The sequence below is a fragment of the Saccopteryx leptura genome, chromosome 5 (assembly GCF_036850995.1).
Source record: "Saccopteryx leptura isolate mSacLep1 chromosome 5, mSacLep1_pri_phased_curated, whole genome shotgun sequence".
NCBI classification, from domain to species: Eukaryota; Metazoa; Chordata; class Mammalia; order Chiroptera; family Emballonuridae; genus Saccopteryx; species Saccopteryx leptura.
Window position 1 is genome coordinate 5,764,976 of NC_089507.1, and position 24,392 is coordinate 5,789,367.

The 24,392-nt window shown below is 50.1% G+C and overlaps 1 protein-coding gene across 1 annotated transcript in view; it reads right to left on the reverse strand.

Annotated features, from left to right (window-relative positions):
- The window catches only part of CLNK (cytokine dependent hematopoietic cell linker), a 194,935-nt gene that overhangs the window by 164,013 nt on the left and 6,530 nt on the right, over nt 1–24,392 (reverse strand). Inside the window, exon 7 of the mRNA XM_066385009.1 lies at nt 19,348–19,425. Within this exon, the coding sequence (XP_066241106.1) occupies nt 19,348–19,425 (78 nt within the window). The remainder of the gene's footprint in view (nt 1–19,347; nt 19,426–24,392) is intronic.

The window sequence follows — 24,392 nt, forward strand, 5'->3', positions numbered from 1 at the left end:
AGGAGCGACCACGAGGGACAGGAGTGACCACGAGGGACAGGAGTGACCGCGAGGGGAAGGAGTGACCGCGAGGGACAGGAGTGACCACGAGGGACAGGAGCGACCACGAGGGACTGGAGTGACCGCGAGGGGAAGGAGTGACCGCGAGGGACAGGAGTGACCATGAGGGACAGGAGTGACAACGAGGGACAGGAGTGACAACGAGGGACAGGAGGGACAGGAGGGACCACGAGGGACAGGAGGGACAGGAATGACAGGAGTGACCACGAGGGACAGGAGCGACCACGAGGGACAGGAGGGACCACGAGGGACAGGAGTGACCACGAGGGACAGGAGCGACCACGAGGGACAGGAGGGACCACGAGGGACAGGAGGGACAGGAGGGACCATGAGGGACAGGAGGGACAGGAGGGACCACGAGGGACAGGAGTGACCACGAGGGACAGGAGGGACAGGAGTGACCACGAGGGACAGGAGTGACCACGAGGGACAGGAGGGACAGGAGTGACCACAAGGGACAGGAGGGACAGGAGGGACCACGAGGGACAGGAGTGACCACGAGGGACAGGAGGGACAGGAGTGACCACGAGGGACAGGAGGGACAGGAGTGACCACGAGGGACAGGAGTGACCACGAGGGACAGGAGGGACAGGAGTGACCACGAGGGACAGGAGCGACCACGAGGGACTGGAGTGACCACGAGGGACAGGAGCGACCACGAGGGACAGGAGGGACCATGAGGGACAGGAGGGACAGGAGTGACCACGAGGGACGGGGCGACCACGAGGGACAGGAGGGACCACGAGGGACAGGAGGGACAGGAGTGACCACGAGGGACAGGAGGGACAGGAGGGACCACGAGGGACAGGAGTGACCACGAGGGACAGGAGGGACAGGAGTGACCACGAGGGACAGGAGGGACAGGAGTGACCACGAGGGACAGGAGTGACCACGAGGGACAGGAGGGACAGGAGTGACCGCGAGGGACAGGAGGGACAGGAGGGACCACGAGGGACAGGAGTGACCACGAGGGACAGGAGGGACCACGAGGGACAGGAGGGACAGGAGCGACCACGAGGGACAGGAGTGACCACGAGGGACAGGAGGGACCACGAGGGACAGGAGGGACAGGAGGGACCACGAGGGACAGGAGTGACCACGAGGGACAGGAGGGACAGGAGTGACCACGAGGGACAGGAGTGACCACGAGGGACAGGAGGGACAGGAGTGACCACGAGGGACAGGGGCGACCATGAGGGACAGGAGCGACCACGAGGGACAGGAGTGACAACGAGGGACAGGAGGGACAGGAGTGACCACGAGGGACAGGGGCGACCACGAGGGACAGGAGTGACCACGAGGGACAGGAGGGACAGGAGGGACCACGAGGGACAGGAGGGACAGGAGCGACCACGAGGGACAGGAGTGACCACGAGGGACAGGAGGGACCACGAGGGACAGGAGGGACAGGAGTGACCACGAGGGACAGGGGCGACCACGAGGGACAGGGGCGACCACAAGGGACAGGAGTGACCACGAGGGACAGGAGTGACCACGAGGGACAGGAGGGACAGGAGCGACCACGAGGGACAGGAGCGAGCACGAGGGACAGGAGTGACCACGAGGGACAGGAGGGACAGGAGGGACCACGAGGGACAGGAGGGACAGGAGCGACCACGAGGGACAGGAGTGACCGCGAGGGACAGGAGTGACCACGAGGGACAGGAGGGACAGGAGCGACCACGAGGGACAGGAGCGAGCACGAGGGACAGGAGTGACAGGAGGGACAGGAGGGACCACGAGGGACAGGAGGGACAGGAGCGACCATGAGGGACAGGAGCGAGCACGAGGGACAGGAGTGGACAGGAGGGACAGGAGCGACCATGAGGGACAGGAGTGACCATGAGGGACAGGAGTGACCACGAGGGACAGGAGGGACAGGAGTGACCGCGAGGGACAGGAGGGACAGGAGGGACCACGAGGGACAGGAGTGACCACGAGGGACAGGAGGGACCACGAGGGACAGGAGGGACAGGAGCGACCACGAGGGACAGGAGTGACCACGAGGGACAGGAGGGACCACGAGGGACAGGAGGGACAGGAGGGACCACGAGGGACAGGAGTGACCACGAGGGACAGGAGGGACAGGAGTGACCACGAGGGACAGGAGTGACCACGAGGGACAGGAGGGACAGGAGTGACCACGAGGGACAGGGGCGACCATGAGGGACAGGAGCGACCACGAGGGACAGGAGTGACAACGAGGGACAGGAGGGACAGGAGTGACCACGAGGGACAGGGGCGACCACGAGGGACAGGAGTGACCACGAGGGACAGGAGGGACAGGAGGGACCACGAGGGACAGGAGGGACAGGAGCGACCACGAGGGACAGGATTGACCACGAGGGACAGGAGGGACCACGAGGGACAGGAGGGACAGGAGTGACCACGAGGGACAGGGGCGACCACGAGGGACAGGGGCGACCACAAGGGACAGGAGTGACCACGAGGGACAGGAGTGACCACGAGGGACAGGAGGGACAGGAGGGACCACGAGGGACAGGAGTTACCACGAGGGACAGGAGGGACCACGAGGGACAGGAGGGACAGGAGTGACCACGAGGGACAGGGGCGACCACGAGGGACAGGAGTGACCGCGAGGGACAGGAGTGACCACGAGGGACAGGAGGGACAGGAGCGACCACGAGGGACAGGAGCGAGCACGAGGGACAGGAGTGACAGGAGGGACAGGAGGGACCACGTGGGACAGGAGGGACAGGAGCGACCATGAGGGACAGGAGTGACCGCGAGGGACAGGAGTGACCACGAGGGACAGGAGGGACAGGAGCGACCACGAGGGACAGGAGCGAGCACGAGGGACAGGAGTGACCACGAGGGACAGGAGGGACAGGAGGGACCACGAGGGACAGGAGGGACAGGAGCGACCACGAGGGACAGGAGTGACCGCGAGGGACAGGAGTGACCACGAGGGACAGGAGGGACAGGAGCGACCACGAGGGACAGGAGCGAGCACGAGGGACAGGAGTGACAGGAGGGACAGGAGGGACCACGAGGGACAGGAGGGACAGGAGCGACCATGAGGGACAGGAGCGAGCACGAGGGACAGGAGTGGACAGGAGGGACAGGAGCGACCATGAGGGACAGGAGTGACCATGAGGGACAGGAGCGAGCACGAGGGACAGGAGTGACCACGAGGGACAGGAGCGAGCACGAGGGACAGGAGTGACAGGAGGGACAGGAGTGACCACGAGGGACAGGAGCGACCACAAGGGACAGGAGTGACCGCGAGGGACAGGAGTGACCACGAGGGACAGGAGGGACAGGAGGGACAGGAGGGACAGGAGCGACCACGAGGGACAGGAGTGACCACGAGGGACAGGAGCGACCACGAGGGACAGGAGCGAGCACGAGGGACAGGAGTGACAGGAGGGACAGGAGCGACCATGAGGGACAGGAGCGACCACGAGGGACAGGAGTGACCGCGAGGGACAGGAGCGACCATGAGGGACAGGAGTGACCACGAGGGACAGGAGCGAGCACGAGGGACAGGAGTGACCACGAGGGACAGGAGCGACCACGAGGGACAGGAGGGACCATGAGGGACAGGAATGACCACGAGGGACAGGAGCGAGCACGAGGGACAGGAATGACCACGAGGGACAGGAGGGACCACGAGGGACAGGAGTCCGAGAGGCTGGCGTCGCTGTCCAGCTTCCCAGGATCAGGATGAAAGTGAGGCTGGCCACCATTAAAGTGTAGAGGAAAAAGAGTGAGCTGAGAAAACACCCATAACACAAGAAACGAACGGGCACCAGCCCTTTCTGCGTCCTTCTCCTTTGACACGTGCTTCCTCTTGCAGTCCTTTCTAACCAGGAGAACTGATGTTTGTCACGCGCGGATGGTGGTCCCGGCCCTGTCCTGGACGGTCTGACCGTGGTCACTGGAGGCCGTTGCTGCTCTTGTTCCCATTTCGGGGTCCAGGGGACTGTTGCTTTACAGGTGAAGGATCTTAATGGGGGGAGTGAAGTCACAGCGTCTTTGGAGATGGCGCTGTGATGTGTTCACCCCCAAGTCCGAGTCCTTGTCCCTCCCCTGAAGCCCCTCAGAGCCCCCCCCCCGCCCCCCATGAGCAGGGCAATCACAGGGGGAGGGGGCGTGCCGCTCCCATTGCTATGGCCCTGTCACAGTCTAAGCTCAAAACCTGTCTTACTAACGTATGTGCGGTCCTCCTCACGTAGTACCTTCTGGATGAAAACCGAATGAATGGTTCCAGGAGAGAGCAGCACAGAATAGGCAGGTAGGAGAGCCGGTGGCTTTGAATGTGGAATGAGTTGCTGTTAAGACCATCTGTCTCCTCCTGGGCTTGAGATCTTTGACCAGCAGTGTGAGATGAGTGATACTTCCAGCCCCAGGGTCTGACTTGACCTCATGGGCGGTTTTCCCACTCGGGGCATGAAGGTCCTAGCCTTTCATCAAAGAGAAAATTCAGAGCTTGTCAGCAACGACCTCGTCTCTCTCTAAAGGTGTGAACTGGTGGCCACACCTGGGTCTTGAGCACTGAAGCCTCCGTGCTCTCAATGCGGCGTGGCGCAGAAGGGGGCTTTAGCGGCAGAGAGGGCCCCGAGCCGCCCCTTTAAGACAGTTCGGGATTTGATACCCAACCGAAGCATGAACCCTCGGTTTCTCTCAGCACGAACAAGTGCTGTCTGACCCGGGTCTGTAATCTCACAGACCTTTTAGCCTAAGATGGCTGTGTCACAGAACATTCTTTCCCAAAGAAGAGCTGCCATATCATTTGAGGTATAAAAAGTATATATTAATCCATAAAACAAAATGTCTCAGAGAATACTGGAACAGAGGGTCCCGGAAACACGTACTGCCTGCGTTCTCTTCATCAAGTCTTTTTTGGTTCGAAAGACTGGTTTAGTTCCATTTAGAAAAGGAGAGATGTTTTTATTCTCGTAGATTAAAAAAAGAAAAAAAGTAAATCCTGAACCCTTTGTCTTGTTCCTGGTCCGTGAATGGTGGGGGAGCCCGCCAGTCAGGGCTGCTGGCCGGGGCCAGCTCTGCCACTCAGACCGGGGACTCGGCTTCCTCCAGAAACCTTCTGGGCCCCCAGGTCCTCTCCTCGACTAAGAAAAGTAAACTGAAATGGGTTATTTCTGAAGTCCCTTCCTATGCCAGCATTCTGTGTTTATAAGACGCATTCCCAGAAAGTCCCGTGAGCCCCATGGAAAGAAGGTTCGAAGTGGGAAGAAATTTCAGAAACACGCTTGGGAATTGTGAGGAGGCCCGTTAGCATACTGAGCAGAGTGTTGGCCCCGGCACAGGGGACAGTGGCTATCCGGCTTCAAAAGAGGTGCTGGGTCCCATGCAGGAAGTTCACAGCAGAGGATTAAAGCCAGTTTGATGTCGCACCTGCATCCAGGTGTCACAGGGTCAGCAGAGTCGAGTGAGAGAACGGCTGTGAATATGTATCTTTGGAGACTATGTTGCCATGCTGCGAGACCCTTACACCTGCTGACGAGGGGGCAGAGGGGGCCTCTTCTCACCTCAAACCTGGTGGGGGCGGGCACCATGTTCTGGGACCTGAGTCCCCTCTGACAAACCGACAGAGTAAGAATGCGGCGGGCAGCGGCCCCTCGGCGAAGGAGGGGCGCTGAGGTCCTGCGCCCCAAGAATTCTTCTAGGAGAAAGGTGGGTAAAGGAGTGTTTTCCATAGAAAATGAGCTCCAGGAGCAAGAGGGAGCTGAAGAGCGGCCATCTTAGGATCAGTCCAAGATGGCGCCCACGGGGTGACAGGGAAGGTCGAGACGGGCCAGAGGAAGGTGAAGACTTCTCCCACATCGGAGAGCTGCAGGGAGAGGCCGCTGACCATGGGGCGGCAGCGAGGGAGTCTCTGGGGTTGACCCTGCTTCCGACACTTCACGGCCCTTTCTAGGACTGCCAAACCCAGGCCCCCAGCTCACAACATTGCAGGCCGAGCGAGAACTTCCCTGTCACCCTCTCCTTTTCTTCTTTCCCCACGTGCTCTAGACCGGGGGTGTGGTGGGAGACAGAGAGAGGGAGGGAACAAGCTAGAGCCACCAGGCCCCCTCCTAGACTGAGGGCCCCACAGACCGTGGGTCCCACAGGTGAGTGAGAGGGAAAGAGCTGAGACTCAAGGTCAAGGTTGACAATTCGCTTTTAAATACATAGACACTTGTTAAACAGTACAGCAAGGTGGTGAATCAAAATGGCTGCCATATTTGAGTACACTTGAAACCTGTAAGGTTTTATGAACCAATAACACCCCAATAAATTCAATGAGAGAGAAAGAGAGAGACTAGGGGCAGGACCAAGGGAAAGAATCATTTGGAGCATACTTATGTATATGTTGTTCAACTGGCTAAACATCCTTTTTTTAGATCAGTATGCAGAGGACTATTGTTTTGGTTCATACAAATTTCAGATTCATAAGTCAGGACAGCAGCTGTTATATAAATAAACATTTGTAGGTTCGCAGATCTCTTTTAATACACAGTGTTTCAGATAACCTGTTCATAGCTGTGGGTGGGTGGTTTATTTTCATATTTATCCCATGATTTTGACAGTGTGATGGTCCAGATCTGAATGGTAACATCACTCAGATGAACAGAATTCTAATTTTATTTTTTAATCCTTTGTCAAACCGTTAAAACGTGTATTCTGACTTTTGATTTATGAATTATGGTCCGTGTAGCTAACGAGTATTGAAAGCTACTGGTAATAAGTAAGACATTAGTTTTTCTTATTTATACTCAGACATCTTCCTTTGACTTCATTGATGAATCGAGCAATCTCCTTCCCTTTACCTTAACTCCACGTTTCCACTCGGTTTCAGTGACAGCGATGAAGCAACCATGTAATGACCAGGACGACATTATGACTACATTTTTAAAAGGAAAAAAAACAACGAATGGCCTGAAATACCTTCAACTGAAGATCAAATCCATACTCCTTCCCTGGGCATTGTTAACAAAATGAATCATTTGGATCCTTGAATTGAAAATGTGGTTGATGGACCAGCCCCATCAGACAAATCGGAGGCCCTTGTTAGTGACACAGAACCAGAAGCCCCTTTCGCAGACCTGCTGGGCTGGGCACCGTGTGCCCGGGACGGTGTGAGAAGCACCGTGTAGACAGCTGTGCACCATCTAGCGTGGGGCTTCTCCTCGGTGTGCTTACCTCGGCCTGTGGGCCTGCACCCCCACACCACCCCAAGGGAAAGCATTGGAGCAGAATCAGGGTTAATCCAGTGAAGTGGCCTGCCACATGGGTGGCCTTGGGCAATGCACTTCATGTCCCAGTTCAGTTCTCTCATTTAAAAAATGTGGATAATATTCTTTAGCCCGACGTGGCAAAATGGGACATATTCAAAATAATGGTATTTACAATAAATTCAGTGCACGGTCTGGTTCGCAGCCACACTCCACAAATTGATCCCAACAAGGTAACGGGATACCCACCATTGCCAAAATAACACTTAATTCCTCTTTCTTTTTTTTTCCCCTTCCTTCTTCCTCCCCCTTTTTCTTTAACTTCTACTTGCTTGGCAATTTCAGCCACCCAGAGTGTAACGAAGGATATTGATTTAAGTTTACATCATGTAGTGGCATTAAAATGCTTACCAAAACCACTGTGAGTCAGGTTCCCTGCTTGTGGCATGACAGGACACACCCTGCGTGCCAACCCAAGCATCCCCTCTTACTCGACCACGACTCCGCGGGCACGACTTTGTGTCCAACTGCCCCAGCGATGAGCAGCGGTGAGGGGTGCGGGCGCGTCGGCCGCAGAAACGGGCATGCGCAGAGCCCCAGGCGCCCGGCTGAGACGCACCTGCCCCGCAGCGGAGAATTAGGGTCTGAGTCGTCTGGAAGAGGTGAACTCTTTTTCTAAGCCACTACTGTTTGAAAAGGTAAGTAGGTTATTACTGATATTTAACCAAAAGTTGAGCATGCAAGATTATTTTCAAAATGGGGATTTCTGAGGAAGTGCCGCCCATGGAGGGTTCAGCAATATTACAGTAAATATAGGCAGTCTCTATCTGCGTTAACTCTCCAGAGACTTTTTCTTTGTAAGTGGCAACGTTAGCACTCTCTCGCTCAGGTACGTTTTTATGATTTTGTTTTCCATCCCTCCCCTCTGCTCCCATTGTTTTTGGCTTTGAGGTTTAGGATTTTGGTAAAGTCAAGTAAATAGGTAAATAAGAAATACTAAAAATGTCTCAGTTGAGGCCTGGAATGTGAGCAATTTAATATTTTTACAGGGGAAATATGTGGGACACCCTGATACTTCTGCTTCAGGGAAGCGCTCTGTCCACCTGAACACCCTGGGCATTCCATTAAGAAAAACATGAATGCAAATTAGTACAACCATTATGAAAGAAAGTATGGTGGTTCTTCAAAAAATCAAGAATAGAACTACCATAGGACCCAGCAATTTCTCTACTGGGTTGACTACCCCAAAAACTCAAAAACATCGGTACATAAAGACACACGCACCCTCATGTTCATCACAGCATTATTCACAGTGGCCAAGACATGGAAACAACCAAAGTGTCCCTTGACAGAGGACTGGATAAAGACGATGTGGTACATACATACAATGGAATACTACTCAGCCGTAAGAAATGATGACATACTGCCATTTACGCCAGCACGGATGGACTTTGAGAACATTACACGGAGTGAAATAAGAAAGTCAGAAAAAGCTAAGAACAATATGATTTCACACACCGGTGGGATATAAAACTGAGACTCATGGACACAGATAAGAGTGGAGTGGTCACCAGAGGAAAGGGGAGGGGATGTGGGGGAGAAGGTGGAGAGGGGAGTAAAGAGGGACAAATATACGGTGACGAAAAATGATTTGACTTTGGGTGACGGCTTTACAACATAATCAACAGCTCAAATGCTATAGAAATATTTACCAGAAACCTATGGACTCTTCTTGATCAATGTCATCCTGTTAAATTTAATTTTCTAAAAAAAGTAAAAAGAAAGAAAACCACAAGGAAACCAAAATGTGAGAAGACAAGAGCAGATCGGCTAGGGATCCTTAGACCCAAGGAACAGCTGGTAATAAGCAGGTAATAAGCTCTCCTCATTTCTTCTGTCTGTTTCAAATGTCCCAGACTGAGAGCCGAAGGAACCAGCCCCGCAGTCCTGTTAACGGGCACGGATAAAAACGCCTCAACGCAAGCCAACCTTCAGTACTCAGAGGCGCAGGAAAGGGGCAGTCCAGCAGGACAGAAACTTCTCGAGAATAACTGCTGTATTGCAGCCGCACACACCACAGAAAACACCGCGACCCACCCACACCATCAGAGGCTGAGTGGGGAGCCTCGACTCTCACCCTCCCAGCTGTGACAGGGATCCCCAATCGCCCTGCGGGGACGGTGTCAGAGGAGGTAGAGCAGGAGCTAGAATTCCCCCGGGTCCGCAGGCTGAGCTCCCCCCCCCCCATCACAGACTCCCAGCCTCATGCGGTGCCCCCCCCCCAAGGGTGGGGTGAAGTTGGCTCACTAGGGAGCTGTAATGAAAAGCTCTTACCCTCTCCTTACCCAGGATAGTGAGGGTGAGCCTAGCGGGGAGGAGAACTCCGGTGTCGCCTACAATTAACAAGGAGCACCCCCGTGAGTATCCCAGGGGCCGAGCTAGGATTCTGGGTGCCTGTGCCCACTGTCCCCCCCAGGAGGACTGCAGGAGCATCTCCCTTCCCTTGTCAGACGGGATCAGGGGGAGCTAGTTAAAACACAAGGTTTAAATGAGATCCAGAGTTTTCTAATACCCGCAACGTAAGTTTTCAATTTAAAAATCACTCATCATACCAGGAAGCCAGGAAGTTCTTGCTAATGAGGAAAAGACGTTCAATAAACGCCAGCAGCAAGATAACCGAGATAGGAGAGTTATCTGACAGAGATTTCAAGGAGCTGTCACAAGGCCTCAGCGAGCGGTTACGGAGAGGTGGAAATAAAGGAAAACAGTAAGAATCTCAGCAAAGCGAGGCAAAGTCCCGGCAAGCAAAGGCACGACGTAATAAAGAACTGAATGGAGATTTTAGAACTGAAAATACAGTTAACTATAATAAAAACCTGAACGAGTGGGGTCAACAGCAGAAGAGATGGAAAGAGAAAAAGAAAATCAATGAACTACGAGGACAACAATGGGAATCATTCCATCTAAACCAGTGGTCCCCAACCTTTTTTGGGCCACGGACCGGTTTAATGTCAGAAAATATTTTCACGGACTGGCCTTTAGGGTGGGATGGATAAATGTATCACATGACTGAGACAAGCGTCAAGAGTGAGTCTTAGACGGATGGAACAGAGGGAATCTGGTCATTTTTAAAAAATAAAACATCGTTCAGACTTAAATATAAATAAAACGGAAATAATGTAAATTATTTATTCTTTCTCTGCGGACTGGTACCAAATGGCCCACGGACCGGTACCGGTCCGCGGCCCGGGGGTTGGGTACCACTGATCTAAACAACATGAAGAAAAGCAAATAAAAATCAAGTGAACAGAAAGCAGACAGAGAAAGCTTCAGAGACCTGTGAGACCGTAACAGAAGATACAAGTCTTATGTGGTGAGAGTCACCAGAAGGACAGGAGAGAAAGGTCAGGATTAAAAACAAAATAATCAAAGAAATAATGACTGACAACCTCCTGATTTTGTGAAAGATATAAACCTACCTACTCGAGAAGCTGAGTGAATCCCAAACAGAATGAACCCCAAAGAAAGACACAGCAAAACACAACGAATCCCAATGTCTGAGAACTACCAGTGAAGAAAATATATTGAAAGTAACAAGAAAGACATTACTTGTTAGTTTACTTCTAAGGAAAGGACACTTTGAATGTCAGTGGATTACTCATCAGAAAGCATAGTGACCAGGAAGAAACTGTCACAATATTGTAAAATTGCTGAAAAAAAAAAAAAAGAACTGTAAAACCAACATACTATACATAGTAAAAACATCTTTTAAGAATGCAGGGGAAATCAAAACATGTTTAGGTGAAGAAAAACAGAATTTTTTCACTAGCTAAAACGAGTTTTTCAAACAGAAAGGAAATGTTAAAAGAAATAACATTGGAATACCATGAAGAACGAGAGATCACAGTAAGTCAAAATGCAGATAAACAAAATAGACTTTCCTCTTCCTCTGGAGTCTTCTGAATTACGTTTGATGGCTGAAGCAAAAGTCGTGACATTATGTGTTCTAAATTTATGTGGAGGAAATATTTAAGACAATTATAAGTGAAGTTGGGTTGAGAAGTGTAAAAAAAGAGTAAAGATTTCTACACTTTACCTGAACTGGTAAAATGACACCACCAGTAAGTTTTGCATAGATGCAGCTCACCAAAATGAGGGGATATTTCAAAATGAAGATGAAGCGATTAAAAAGAAGAAGAATTTGACTTTTTTTATTAATCAAGAACATCAGAAAAGCAATCAACAAGTCAAAGAAAGTTGTTCTATTATGCAAATGAGATGCAAAACCAACTTTTATTTCATCAGTGAAAATGCACTAGACAAAAGGCTGAGAGTACTGGAGTATCTGCACGGTCCCTGATCCCCTAATTTTTGTGATAATGATAATATCAGAGCAACCAGTTAAAAAAGCTGTTCAGAAGAATACACTCAGATATGCCATAGAAAAATCAAAATGTAATTCTAAAAAAAGAAATCAAACAGCCCACAAGAAGGTAGGGGAGAAAAAAAAAGACAGAAATGCAAATAGAACAGACAGAAAACAAAAAAATAAAATGGCACTTGTAAGCCTTAATGTATAAATAATTGCATTATGTAAATGGTCATATTTTCATTTAATCTAGACAGACATGAGCAGAGCAGATGAAAAGCCATCTCCTAAGGATGGCTCAACTATACTTTGCCCACAAGAAACTCACTTCAAATGCAACGATATGGGCAAGTTGAAAGTAAAATGATGGAAAAAGATATTAAATTTTAAATTTTAATTAATTTGCAAATATGAATCAAAGGAAAGTAGGAGTGACTATATTAATATCAGTTAAAGAAAATTACCAGACAGAAAGGAACATAGATAAAAGGCCCAACTCACCACAGCGACATAGCAATCTGAAATGTGGATGTACCAAAAAACAGCTGCAAACTTTGTGAGCCAAATTGATAGGACTGAAGGGGAAAACAGGCAAATCTGTAATTACAGTTGGAAACGTTAACATCCCCTCTTAACAACAAAAAGAAGAACCAAACAGAAAATCATCAAGGATACAGAACTGGGCAACACTACCAATTAAAAGGACCAAATCAACATTTATGAAATACTCCACCCAGCAGTAGCAGAATACACATTCTCTTCAAGTGTCACTGAAACCGTTGTCAAATCAGACTGCATCCTGTGCCTGAAAACAAACCTCAACACACTGAAGAGTTTAAGTCCTATGTCGTGTGTTCTCTGACCAACGTGAATTCAACTGGACCTGACAAACAAGGATACCAGGAATATCTCCGAACACCTGAAAATTCAGCAGCATGCTTATAACTAAGCCATGCATCAAAGAAGATGTCTCCAGGGAAATATCAATAGAAGGAATCCACTGACTTGGATAAAAATGACACTAGGCTATCCAAACTTTGTGAGACGTGGCTGAAACGATGCTGAGCGGGAAATGGGTAGCTCTGACTGCATCTGAGAGAGGAAAACCTCACATCAATCACCTAGGCACCAGCCGGAAGAACGTGCAAAAAAGAACAAAATAAGCCCCAATGGAAGCAGAAGGAAGGAAATAATAGAGAAAAGCAGAAATCAATGAAATAAAAAATAAAAGGATATATTGGAGAAAATCAATGAAATAAAAAAAGACTGTTTCTTTTAGAAGACCAATAAAATTTACAAGCCTCTGGAAAGACTGACAATGAATAGAGAGAAGAGACATAAATGACCCCTGTCAGGAAGGAGAGAAGGAATCTTACTACAGACTCCAAAGACATCTGAAGTAAAATAAGGAAATGGTATATACAACTCCACACACATAGATTTAACAACCTGGGTAAAACGGACCAATCCCCCCCCAAGTACAAAACACCACTACTCACCCACCGTAACACAGATCACTTGAATTGCCCTGTAAATATTAAGAAAATTGAAGAGAATCAACATCTTCACTATATTGGGTCTTCTAATCTGTAAGCAAACTAGTATATGGCTCTACATTTATTTTGATAGCTTTAATTTTTTTTCATCAGCATTTTGTGGCTTTTAGCCTACAAATTCCGTACACATTTCCTTAAATTTACACCAAAGGATTATTTGTAAGAGCCAAGCTGTGGAAGCCGCCCAAGTGCCCATCCGTAGATGAGAGGGTAAAAATGCTCGGGTCTGTGTGTACAGTGGAATATTATGTGACCAGAAAAAAGATCAAGATCCTACCATTGGCGACGGCATGGATAGAGGTGAAGGGTGTTGTACTGAGTGAAGTAAGTCAGAGAAAGACAACTACCACATGATTCATTTATATGTGGAATCTAAAGCACGATATAGACAAATAAACAAAACAGAAACAGACTCAGAGATACGGAGAACACAGGGGAGGGGGCTGGGGAGCTGGGTGAAAAAGGCAGATGGATTAAGAAATAAAGAATTGTTGTTGTGGGCTCTGGCCAGTTGGCTCAGTGGTAGAGCGTCGGCCTGGCATGCGGAAGTCCCAGGTTCGATTCCCGGCCAGGGCACACAGGAGAAGCGCCCATTTGCTTCTCCACCCCTCCCCCTCTCCTTCCTCTCTGTCTCTCTCTTCCCCTCCTGCAGCCGAGGCTCCATTGGAGCAAAAGATGGCCGGGGCGCTGGGGATGGCTCCTTGGCCTCTGCCCCAGGCGCTAGAGTGGCTCTGGTCGCGACAGAGCGACGCCACCTGGTGGGCGTGCCGGGTGGATCCCGGTCGGGCATATGCGGGAGTCTGTCTGACTGCCTCCCCGTTTCCAGCTTCAGAAAAATACAAAAAAAAAAAAAAAGAATTGTTGTTAGGAGACAGTCATGGGGATACAAAGTATAGCACAAGAAATACAGTCAGGAGTATCGCAATAACCACATGGGGGGCCAGGTGGGGACTGGAAACATCAGGGGGAAGTCTCTAAAGTCTATGATTGTCTCACCACTGAAACCAATACAAAATAATATTGAATGTAAAGTATAATTGAAAAAAATGAAAAATGAAAAACAACAACAACCCAGAAGCATTTTTAATAAGAAGAAAAACTGATAAATTGGACCTCATCCAAATGAATAGCCTGTGCTCTGGGAAGGATTCTGAAGAGAACAGAGCACGGCTTCCGACCGGGAGGAGAGCTTTACAAACCACATTGCTGACAAAGGACTGATACCCAGACTGTTCAGAGGACTCTCCAAACTCAACAGGAAGAACAATTCAATTAAAGAAGGGGCTAAAAACAGGAACAGGCATTTCACAGACGAGGATACACTGATGGCAAATAAACACGTGAAAATAGCTTTGACACTCTTAGCTAGTAGGAAGACGCAAATTTAAGTGAAAACCTCAATAAGATATCACTACCTACCAACCGGGTAGACTCAAGGACCACGTCGTGACTGCGCGCTGCCCCTGTTAGATTGGACGTCGCCACCAGCAATGTACGAGTGATCCGGTTTTTCCCGCATCCTTACCAGGTCACTCATGCATGAAAACATAAATGGTACACATGCTTTGGAAAAATGTTTTTTCAGTTTCTCAAAACACTAACGTCTAACAATTGCACCCCTGGGCATTTATCCCAGAGAAATAAAGAGTTATGTTTACACAAATACAGGTTATTACTTGCACTAGTCAAAAAGCTGGGAACAACACAAATGTCCTTCAGTGGGTGACCGATTAAACCATCTGTGTGGTGCAGCCAAGCCATCAAATACTGCCCAGCACTAAAAAGGAATCCATTATTGATATGCACTACAACTTGGATGAGTCACCAGTAAATGATGTTGAGTAAAAAAAAAAAATCAATTCCAAAAGCTTTTTTATTGTATGATTTCATTTATTTAACATTCTTGAAATGAGAAAATTATATCAATGGCAACCCTATAAGTGGTTGTTAGGAGCTAGGAGGGTGGGGGCTGGAGGGAAAGGGGTGTCTCTACAAAAGGGCAACGGGAAGGACCCTGGCAGTGATGGAAATGTTCCGAGTCTCAACTCTGTCAGCGTCCACATCCCAATTGTGACGTTTTACTATAGTTTTAGAAGAGATTACTTCTGGTAGAATCTGAGTGGAGGCTCCCTACAACTGTTTGCTTTGTGTTTTTAGAACTGCATGTAATTCTACAATCATCTCAGATTTAAAAAGTTTAATTAAAAAAATATATAAAGAACACATGGACCTATTCTTCTCTCCCCAGGAATATGGGCTACTTCTGGATGGTGTTTTGGGGGAAAGAGGTCGAAAGGCGTGTAGAAAGAACATGGTACGTGCAGGAAAGGGTGGGGAGGGTGGAGATGGGTGTATTTGTTCATTCATTCACCCCCTCATTTACACGCTCGCATGTTCTTTCACTTGTCCATCTTCTCGTGCACTCAGACAATAGTTATTGAGACCGACCGTAATGACTGTAGATGAAGAATGGCACTGAGCACAGGGGGCCATGGAAGAATGAGCATGAAACGGCCTCTGAATTTAGGGAGCTTACGGTAATTCATTATATATTCCTTCAACTCAATATACTATCAACCAACCAACTGACCCTCCAGGGTCAGTGAGTGCCTAGTCTATCCTCAAGGCCTGCCATATTGCTTGGCATAAACATATACAAATATTATGCCATTATTTTTATACCCGTTCACTGACCACACAAAGCAAGCATGTTTTCAGTGTTGGGTGCCAAATGATCAGTCTTCTGAGAACCCAGGAAATAAGGAAGATACAGAAGGGGAAGGGGGAGTAACTCATTGGTTCCGTGTAGAAGTGTGAGTGACATCATGCACTCGGCAGGATAGAATTTCCATCGGCCTCAGGATGGAACCCAGGCCCCTGCACAAGGATCTCTAGGCTCTCACAATGTGGTCCCAGCCCTCTCTCCCCTGCTAGTCCAGCGAGGCTTCTTACGGTTTCCACTTTCTCTGCATGTGGGTCCTGGGCAGGAATGTCCTCTTCCCACTCGCAAACCTAACGCCCCGCTGTTCTGTCGCCTGCGGTGGTGCCTTCCCGTTAGTCCGCAGAGGCAGGGCGAACGGGCACCCCTCCCTGTTCCCGGAGCACTTAACTAAGTCTGTGGGTCGTTATGGTTCCAGTCTGATGCCTGGAGGGCGTATCGGGGTCTGACAGCAAACAGATAGAGGCTGACCCCCTCCTTTCCCACATGCTGGGTGTTTGTGACTCAGAGAAGCTTGTTACCCTCTCAGAACCACTTTCTCGTGATGACTTTATGGACGCAAAGAGGATCCTGTTCTCAGCACCGAGGTGGGGTGTGGAGGCATGGCCCGTGGGAAGCGCTCAGAAAACGGTCTGGACCGTGTGTGTCTGACGCCAGGAAACACCAGTGCTTTTTGTGTCCCGGGAGTTCTTTTTTTTTTTTTTGCGTTTCTGTTCACTCCATTTTTCAGCAGAGGCAGGGCCTATTTCTCGTTCATGTTAGTATTCCCAGCTTTCGGACTCTTGTGCGGTAATAAGACGGTTGCTGGTAATAACCCTGCCTGTCATCAATGTATTACTTCCTGGTACATAGCAGATAATAAATGTTTGTTGAAACAGCGGGTTTGGAAATCGCTAAATTGCCAGGTTCCTTGTGTTTCTTCCAGTTACATCACAGTCATTTACGCTCACCGCTTGCGCCAGGGGGAGAGGGAGGGGCGGCGAGGGGGAGGGAAGCAGCGTGGCCTGACCAGTCTTGTGTGTGACGAGGCCGTGCGCGTGTCCCCAGGACTTGCCGGGCAGGCTACTTTGTGAGTTCTTCCAGAATGCAGGGCAAGGGGTTGGGGGCACTTTTGGGATCGTTGCTGATTATTAGGAAGGGGGACTGTGCGAAGGGTTATATAATATATGTGGATTTCTCATATAGGTCATCTAGATGTGCTCCTCTTGCTTGCTCTGCAGCTGTAGAAAGAGCTCTACCACCTCCCCACTCCCCCCCACAGCCTCCTGTCCTAGCTAAAGAGACATAGAAACACACAGAAGCTAGAATTACAAAGATGGGGGCTACCAGTTGGGGATTGTGGGCATATCAGGGAGCGAATTCATTTCCCCGGGCTGCCGTAGCAAAGCAGCATGAACCGGGGCTCAGAGCATCAGCAAGGGCAGCTCGGGCCAGAGGGGTGGGTCTAGTGTGGGCTCCTTGTTGGTGTCCCTTGAGGGCTGAAGAGAAGCCCTCCCCTTCGGCTTACGGTGGTTTGCTGGTGGTCACGGGTGGTCCTTGCCTTCTGCTGTATGGTCCCACGTGTGTCTGTGGTCAAATGTCCCCTTTGGATAAGGACACCCAACTCCAGTGTGACCTTGTCCTACCTAGTTGCATCTGCAGAGATCTTATTTCTGAGTGAGGTCATAGTCTGAAGTTCAGGGGAGTAGAACTTCCATGTGTGAATTTTGGGGGGGGGGATGCAATTCAATTTCCATATAGTGTAACTAAGATTTCAACTGTATAAAATCATTAAAGATTAAAATCAACAACCTCTTCGACATTCTCAGGGGGAAGGGGAGGATATTGGAGGCCAGAGAGGTTTCAGGGTAAGGAAGAGTGGCCTAGCATCACCCGCTGGGGGCTCTGTCCTCCACTGGGCAGTGGCATTCTCTGGCATGGCCTCCAGGGTGGGAGCGGGGTCAAGTTCCCGTGTGACTGCTGCCATGAAGGTATGTTCCAACTCTGATAGACTTATAAGAATGAAGGGTAATTTCTCTAAGGTCACCCTGCAAGTGACAGGCCAATGTGCCACAGGTAGCCACGGAGCAGCATGCCAAGTCTGGGGTTCTCTCCTTGGACACAGCACTGTCCTCGCCCCCCATGAACGTGGAGGTCAAGGCAGAAGTATGAGGCTCTCCTGAGCGGGCATGAGGAATAGGTCACAGCAATGGACTTTCCTGCCATGAAGAAACTGGAACTTGACCAGGCTGAGAGCCAGCCGAACCCCATGGGGATCACCAAGACCAGGAACCCTCACCCTTCCGCTGGCTACATTCTCCATACAGTGGTTGCTTGTTCTTATCTTTATTTTTGTCAGATTCAGACAGTGAGGTCTAAGGAGGGTAGGAAAGCACACTGAGTAGAGAGCTGAGTAGTAAAGGTCAGGGTGAGAGTTGTGGCAAGTTCTGTGGTGGAGCTCACTGCTGCTGCAAGACTGTCTGGTGAGCAGGCAGCTGGTGGCGGCAGGCCAGGGTGTGCACGGGGACCTTGAGCGCCAGCTGTGTCCCTGGCAGGGGAGGGGTCAGGTGAGTTCCTATCCTGTTTCACTCGTCCTCCCCTGCGCGATGGGGATGATGCTGTTCACGCGCAGGGGTGGGAGGAGCAGAGCCAGGCTGCGTGGTCCCTGCTGCGCGGTCCCCTCTGCGACCAGGCAGTGCTCACTGCCACAGAGCGTGCGCGCACCCCGTGGACTAGCAATGCTATTCCCTTAGACCTGGGGACGGTCGCAGTCGAAGTATGAGGGGACAGGCTCAAGGATGAGGCTCACGACAGCGTGGTTTGTGGGGGTCAGAGAAGTGGACACCACCAGGTCGTCCACCGTCAGAAGAATAAGTAAGTAAAATACCGAAGGGGCAATGACTGAAAACCTTAGGGAGCAGCTAGAGTAAAAGAATTGTCACAGTGGCCCTCAAACTGTGGTACGTAAGTGTCACTTGTGAATTTTTAAAAGAGTAAAAATATTGTGGGCCCCAGGCCGGTCCCAGTGAACCAGGAGATCTGGGGGGGTGGGGCCCAGTGTTCTGGTTCAACAAGCCTGCCCTGAGGTTCCGATGTTCACTCGAGGCGGAGGACCGCTGAAGGAGAGGAGCCCATGGGTGACTATTAAAACACAGTCTCAGGTTAAAAAATGAGAGAAAATGAGGTTGTTTGTTCAATGGAATTTATTTAAATAAAAAGCATGCACATTCACAAAAATACTGGGTGATAGAGACCCCCATTCTTCTAGTGAGAAGGGACATGAGAAGAGGAATGAGGGACAGAGGGAAGAAAGGATGCTACAAGCCTGTCTACGCAAGGTTGGGAACTGTGCCGCGACCCGGGAACTGGGTCTCAGTCAGCTTTCCGCCCCCGAGACTCCATACAAACACAGAGAGGAAAAGGGAAAGAAACTGACGGTAAGCAGAGAACTGATCCCAGTCTTACCTTGTGCTTGCTGGGGTTCTCGGCCTCCTGCGTGGGCCACCTCACGGGGCTCTCCCAGCAACCCCAGGACACATCTGCCTACGCAGATCATTCCGATTTCAGCAATGAGGAGACCGCAGCAGGAAAGCACAGGAAACTTGCCCTGCGACCCAGGGTTAGTTAGAAACTAAGGGAGACACCTCTCCAGTCCTTCTCATCTTGTGAGTTTAGCTCAGTGACTCTCAACGGATCTTGTCTCCTACAGGACATCTGACAGTGCCTAGAGATGTGTTAGGTTGTCACCCCTGGGCAGGGCCTCTGGCATCTTGTGAGTCGGTGCCGGGATGCTGTTAGACATCTTACAGCACACAGGACAGCTCGCATGACAGAGTGACCCGGCCCTGAATGTCAGGAGTGACGGCCTTCAGATACTCTGACACATCTCCCACACAAAACCTCTCGTCTTCTGCAAGCCCGTATTTGCCAAATTGCGTTTAAAAGAATATAAGCATGCCATGAGTTTTAACTTAGGTGTTCTGTGGAGAGAGGAAACATCAGTGAAGCCATATTTTAATACCATCTATAAATGCATTTCTATACTTGACCTTAATGTTGAGAAATACCCTACCTACATCCTGCCGAAAGCAGGATGTCCAGGCCCCGCTTTGGTCAGTACGCACTTCTTCTAACGGACGGCTACAGATGGTCATCGACAGCCCTTGGCCTGTGACGTAGCCTTTCTCATCACTTCCACATGTATACAGGATATTATCCTCTATTTATTGTGTACTAAACATATCCAAGTTTGACCACTTTTATAGAGCAATGAGCTATTCTGTGGGGCCACGCTCTGTGCCGTTAACTACAACCCGTAGGTATGGTGGCCGCTAGACCATGGGTGTCCTGCTGTCCCCCCCGCCCCCTGTTTCCCTAAATAACACCACCATCCCCTCCCTCCAGTTCTGCACCCAGAAACCTGAGATTCATTTTATGGCTCCTCTGTTCTCCCCACCCTCAATATTCATCTAGTAATGTGTCCTATTGATGCTGCTATCTTCAAAATATATCTTAAAATCTGTCTATACCTCCTTCTTTGCTCTCATTAAATTCAGCACCCCTTAGGTCTGGGTGGATGGGTACAGTGGCTTGAACTGTTCAGCACCCCTTAGGTCTGGGTGGGTGGGTACAGTGGCCTGAACTGTTCAGCACCCCTTAGGTCTGGGTGGGTGGGTACAGTGGCCTGAACTGTTCAGCACCCCTTAGGTCTGGGTGGGTGGGTACAGTGGCCTTGAACTGTTCAGCACCCCTTAGGTCTGGGTGGATGGGTACAGTGGCTTGAACTGTTCAGCACCCCTTAGGTCTGGGTGGGTGGGTACAGTGGCCTGAACTGTTCAGCACCCCTTAGGTCTGGGTGGATGGGTACAGTGGCCTGAACTGTTCAGCACCCCTTAGGTCTGGGTGGATGGGTACAGTGGCCTTGAACTGTTCAGCACCCCTTAGGTCTGGGTGGATGGGTACAGTGGCCTTGAACTGTTCAGCACCCCTTAGGTCTGGGTGGATGGGTACAGTGGCCTTGAACTGTTCAGCACCCCTTAGGTCTGGGTGGGTGGGTACAGTGGCCTGAACTGTTCAGCACCCCTTAGGTCTGGGTGGATGGGTACAGTGGCCTTGAACTGTTCAGCACCCCTTAGGTCTGGGTGGATGGGTACAGTGGCCTGAACTGTTCAGCACCCCTTAGGTCTGGGTGGATGGGTACAGTGGCCTGAACTGGAGCCATGCCTTTTGAACTTTGTGTTTGAACACAGGCCTGTCTTGGCTCCAACCTCTCCTTCCTCCATCCTCAAAGAGGACTTCCAGCCACACACGGAGTATACTCTGTTCTCTAGGTTTAGAACTAGGACCACGAGGGAAGTAAATGTTTCCCAGTCTTCTAGCACCCTAAGATCTGAGGAAAAGCAACAGTAACAATAACAACAACAAACAGCCCAGAGTGTGGGGTGCTTCATGAACCAGAAGCCTGGAACCATTGAGGTTTTCCTGACTTCCTTCCCTTACTTGATGGTGGTCACCTCAAGTTTTCAACTCCGGTGCCTGGTCAATCAGTCATTTTGGTTCCTGAATTATCTCATCATCTCTCACATACTGTGGCATCAGTTGGAACATGACACGTCGCCCTTCCTAATAATTTATACTCATGTAGACACATGCTGCCTCCGGGCATAGAGATCTCACTAAGGGTTAGTCAGGGAGGAAGACTAGAATCAGGAGCCATTGACTTCCTGTTCACAAAAGATCCAAATGAAGTATCAGACATCTCTTTTTTTAAAACAAAACAAAACAAAACAAAACAAAACAAAACACTCTCTGGCCACCAACCACAAGGGAGTTCTCTCGGCCTGGTTCAAAGTGCTGAGCCACCCCCCACCCCTGCATCCTGCTCTGGGCTGCCCCGTCCGCTCCTGCCACGCGGGGGTTTTAGCCACATCCTTTGTGTCTTGTTTCCTGCTAACGCCCAGTCCTCAGATATTCCTTTTAACTTCATCTAGTTTACCAGTGTTACTTCGAAGGAAGTAGTTTCTTTCTAAGAGGAACGCTCGTTCCTGGGTTAGGATAATATGCTGTCATTACCCTTTAAAAGGGCTGATGATTTCAACTCAAGTTAAGCATGTCGAGTGATTGGAGTTTGAGAGTCATCCTGCAGTATTTGTTGAGGACTTCCTCAGAGCCTGGCACTGTGCTGTTGTTAGGGTCACATCGTTGTTGTGCAAACCCATCAGGAATTCTGCGTGCGTCGTGTGCAGGGCCCACCTAGTTAGCAATGCTGTTCCCTGCTAGTCTGCCATCGCACAAGGAGAAGGCTCTGCCGAAAGGAAAAGGCGTCCACGGGACGTGGGGAGGAGGTGATTCTGAAGCAGTGGTTGTTGCTAAAGATCGAACAGCTGGCTCTCTGGCAGGTTGGACGGGGGAGGGAGACAGCCCCGATGTGTGAGAGCGCTCCCAGGCTGTGGCCCTGGTGCGTCTCAATGTGGAGTCAGGAAGACAAGAGCAGGAACCACTGCCAGAGGGCGTATCTGCCGCCCAGACACAAAATTAAGAACGTGGGTTCTAGTGATCTCACTCCTAGGAGAAGCCTAAAAAGGCTGAACTCATCGAGAGTCCAAAAGGTGGTTTCCAGGGCCTGGGGGGAGGTAGAGGACATGGGACACACCTCCAGGTAAAAGGGGAACAGTTCTGGGGGTCTGAAGCCAGCGCCGTGCTTCCCGTTGACAGCACTGTGTCACACACTTGAAAGCTTCTGAGAGACCAGATCTCACAGGTTCTCATGACAACAGAGCAATGGCAGCTATACGACAGGATGGTGGTACTAGCTAAGGCTCCGGTGGTTATCACTTCACAGCATATAAATGTATTAAATCAACATGTTGTATCGGTTAAACTGATGCAATGCTCCATGTCAATTCTATCTCAATGAAGCGGGGGGGGGGGGGGAGATGCGCATAGTAATGAGGACAGTGTAGCAAAAGAATCAAGAAATGATGCATTCTGAGTATTTATCACCTTTGTTTAAATAGGGTTTGTTCACGAGTCTATGTAATTTTATATTTTTTTAAAATAACATTTCTGAATATTTAAGTCAATCCTGGTGAGCCCATGCTAGCAGCATCCCACACAGCACTGAAGGTTGAGTGTCTGTAACTAAGCAAGGGGAGGATAGAGAGGTAGCAGCATGTGCAAAGGCCCTGTGGTGAGATGGAGTTCAGCCAGGACATGGAGGCTTTTGCCTCTTTATTCTGATAACCAGTGATGCTTCTGTGGGTTTATAAACAGTGGTGGAATGATCAGGCCGTATGTCAGACAGGCCTGTTGTGGGGGGAGTGAGGGTGGTGGTTTCCCATTGCCACTGAGTGGTTTTGACTGAATTTGGGTAAACATACAGGGAGAAGGATTCCATCTCTGCCTGCCCCTGAAATCTCTCTCAATTCTGAAATTCCATGACAGTCAAAGAAGGACTAAAGTCTTCCGGGTCAGGTAGAAGGGGTGAGAACTGATGAATTGGGAACTCAGAGATGTCTTGCACATTAGACATAGATACATAATTATGCCAGCAACTTGAGGCCAAAAAAAAAAAAAAGCCTATCTTTAAAGCAAATAGCCACAGGAAATGAAGTGAGGCAGGTGTGTTTCTCTCCCTCCCTTCCTCTTCATGGGCGTCTATTTTTGAAACAGCACTTCCTTGAAGTGTCAGACAATTATATCTGCTGATATATTTTCACCGACACGATCCTAAAAAGAATTATTTATGCCATTCCCTCTTGGTGGGCAGGGACAGGCCAGTGAAGGCTGCACAATCTTTTAGGGCATTCCTCATGCCTGATTTCAGAGCACACAGATCCCCTCAGGTAGGGGGGGGATGGTCTGCCAGAGAGCCCCCTCTGTGTGCGGCTGCAGCTGTGGCGTCATCTGCTGTGACCCCCTCTGCCCTGTGGGTTTCAGCTGCAGCTTCCTGGCTATCTTGGGGGTGCCCCCCAACCAGCCTGCACCCAAATCCCGCCCTCCCCCATGGCAGGAGCCCTGAGGCTAGCACAGCCCTGTGGCTGTGCCCGGGGACCCAGTGCCACAGCTCACCACCCTTCCTGGCACCAGATCCTTCAGGCCACAACCACCTCAGACACCCCCGACCACAGCCCACCTTCTCCCCTTCTCTGTCACTCAGAGCAAGTCCCCCTCAGTCCTAGTTGGGGCTGGTCTTAAGATAAAGGGCTTTGGAGACATCACATTTTTGCTTTATTATGTGACAATGGTTAAGTTAGGGAAACTCTCAGGGCCACGGTCTTCTCATCTACACAATGGGGATCAGAATATTCCCCATTTTTTTCTCATTTTCCAGGTTAGGTTCCGGTTAATGAGTGTATCTGAGTTCCTTGCCTCATCAGTAAATGACTACCTATTCCCCTCTCTGATTACTTTGATCTGCTATGCGGCCTGTCTCACATCTCTGTGTTTTTGAAAGAAGCACTCATTCTGAGCGTCTGCTCTGCGCCAGGCACCGCGGCGTCTACGTTTTC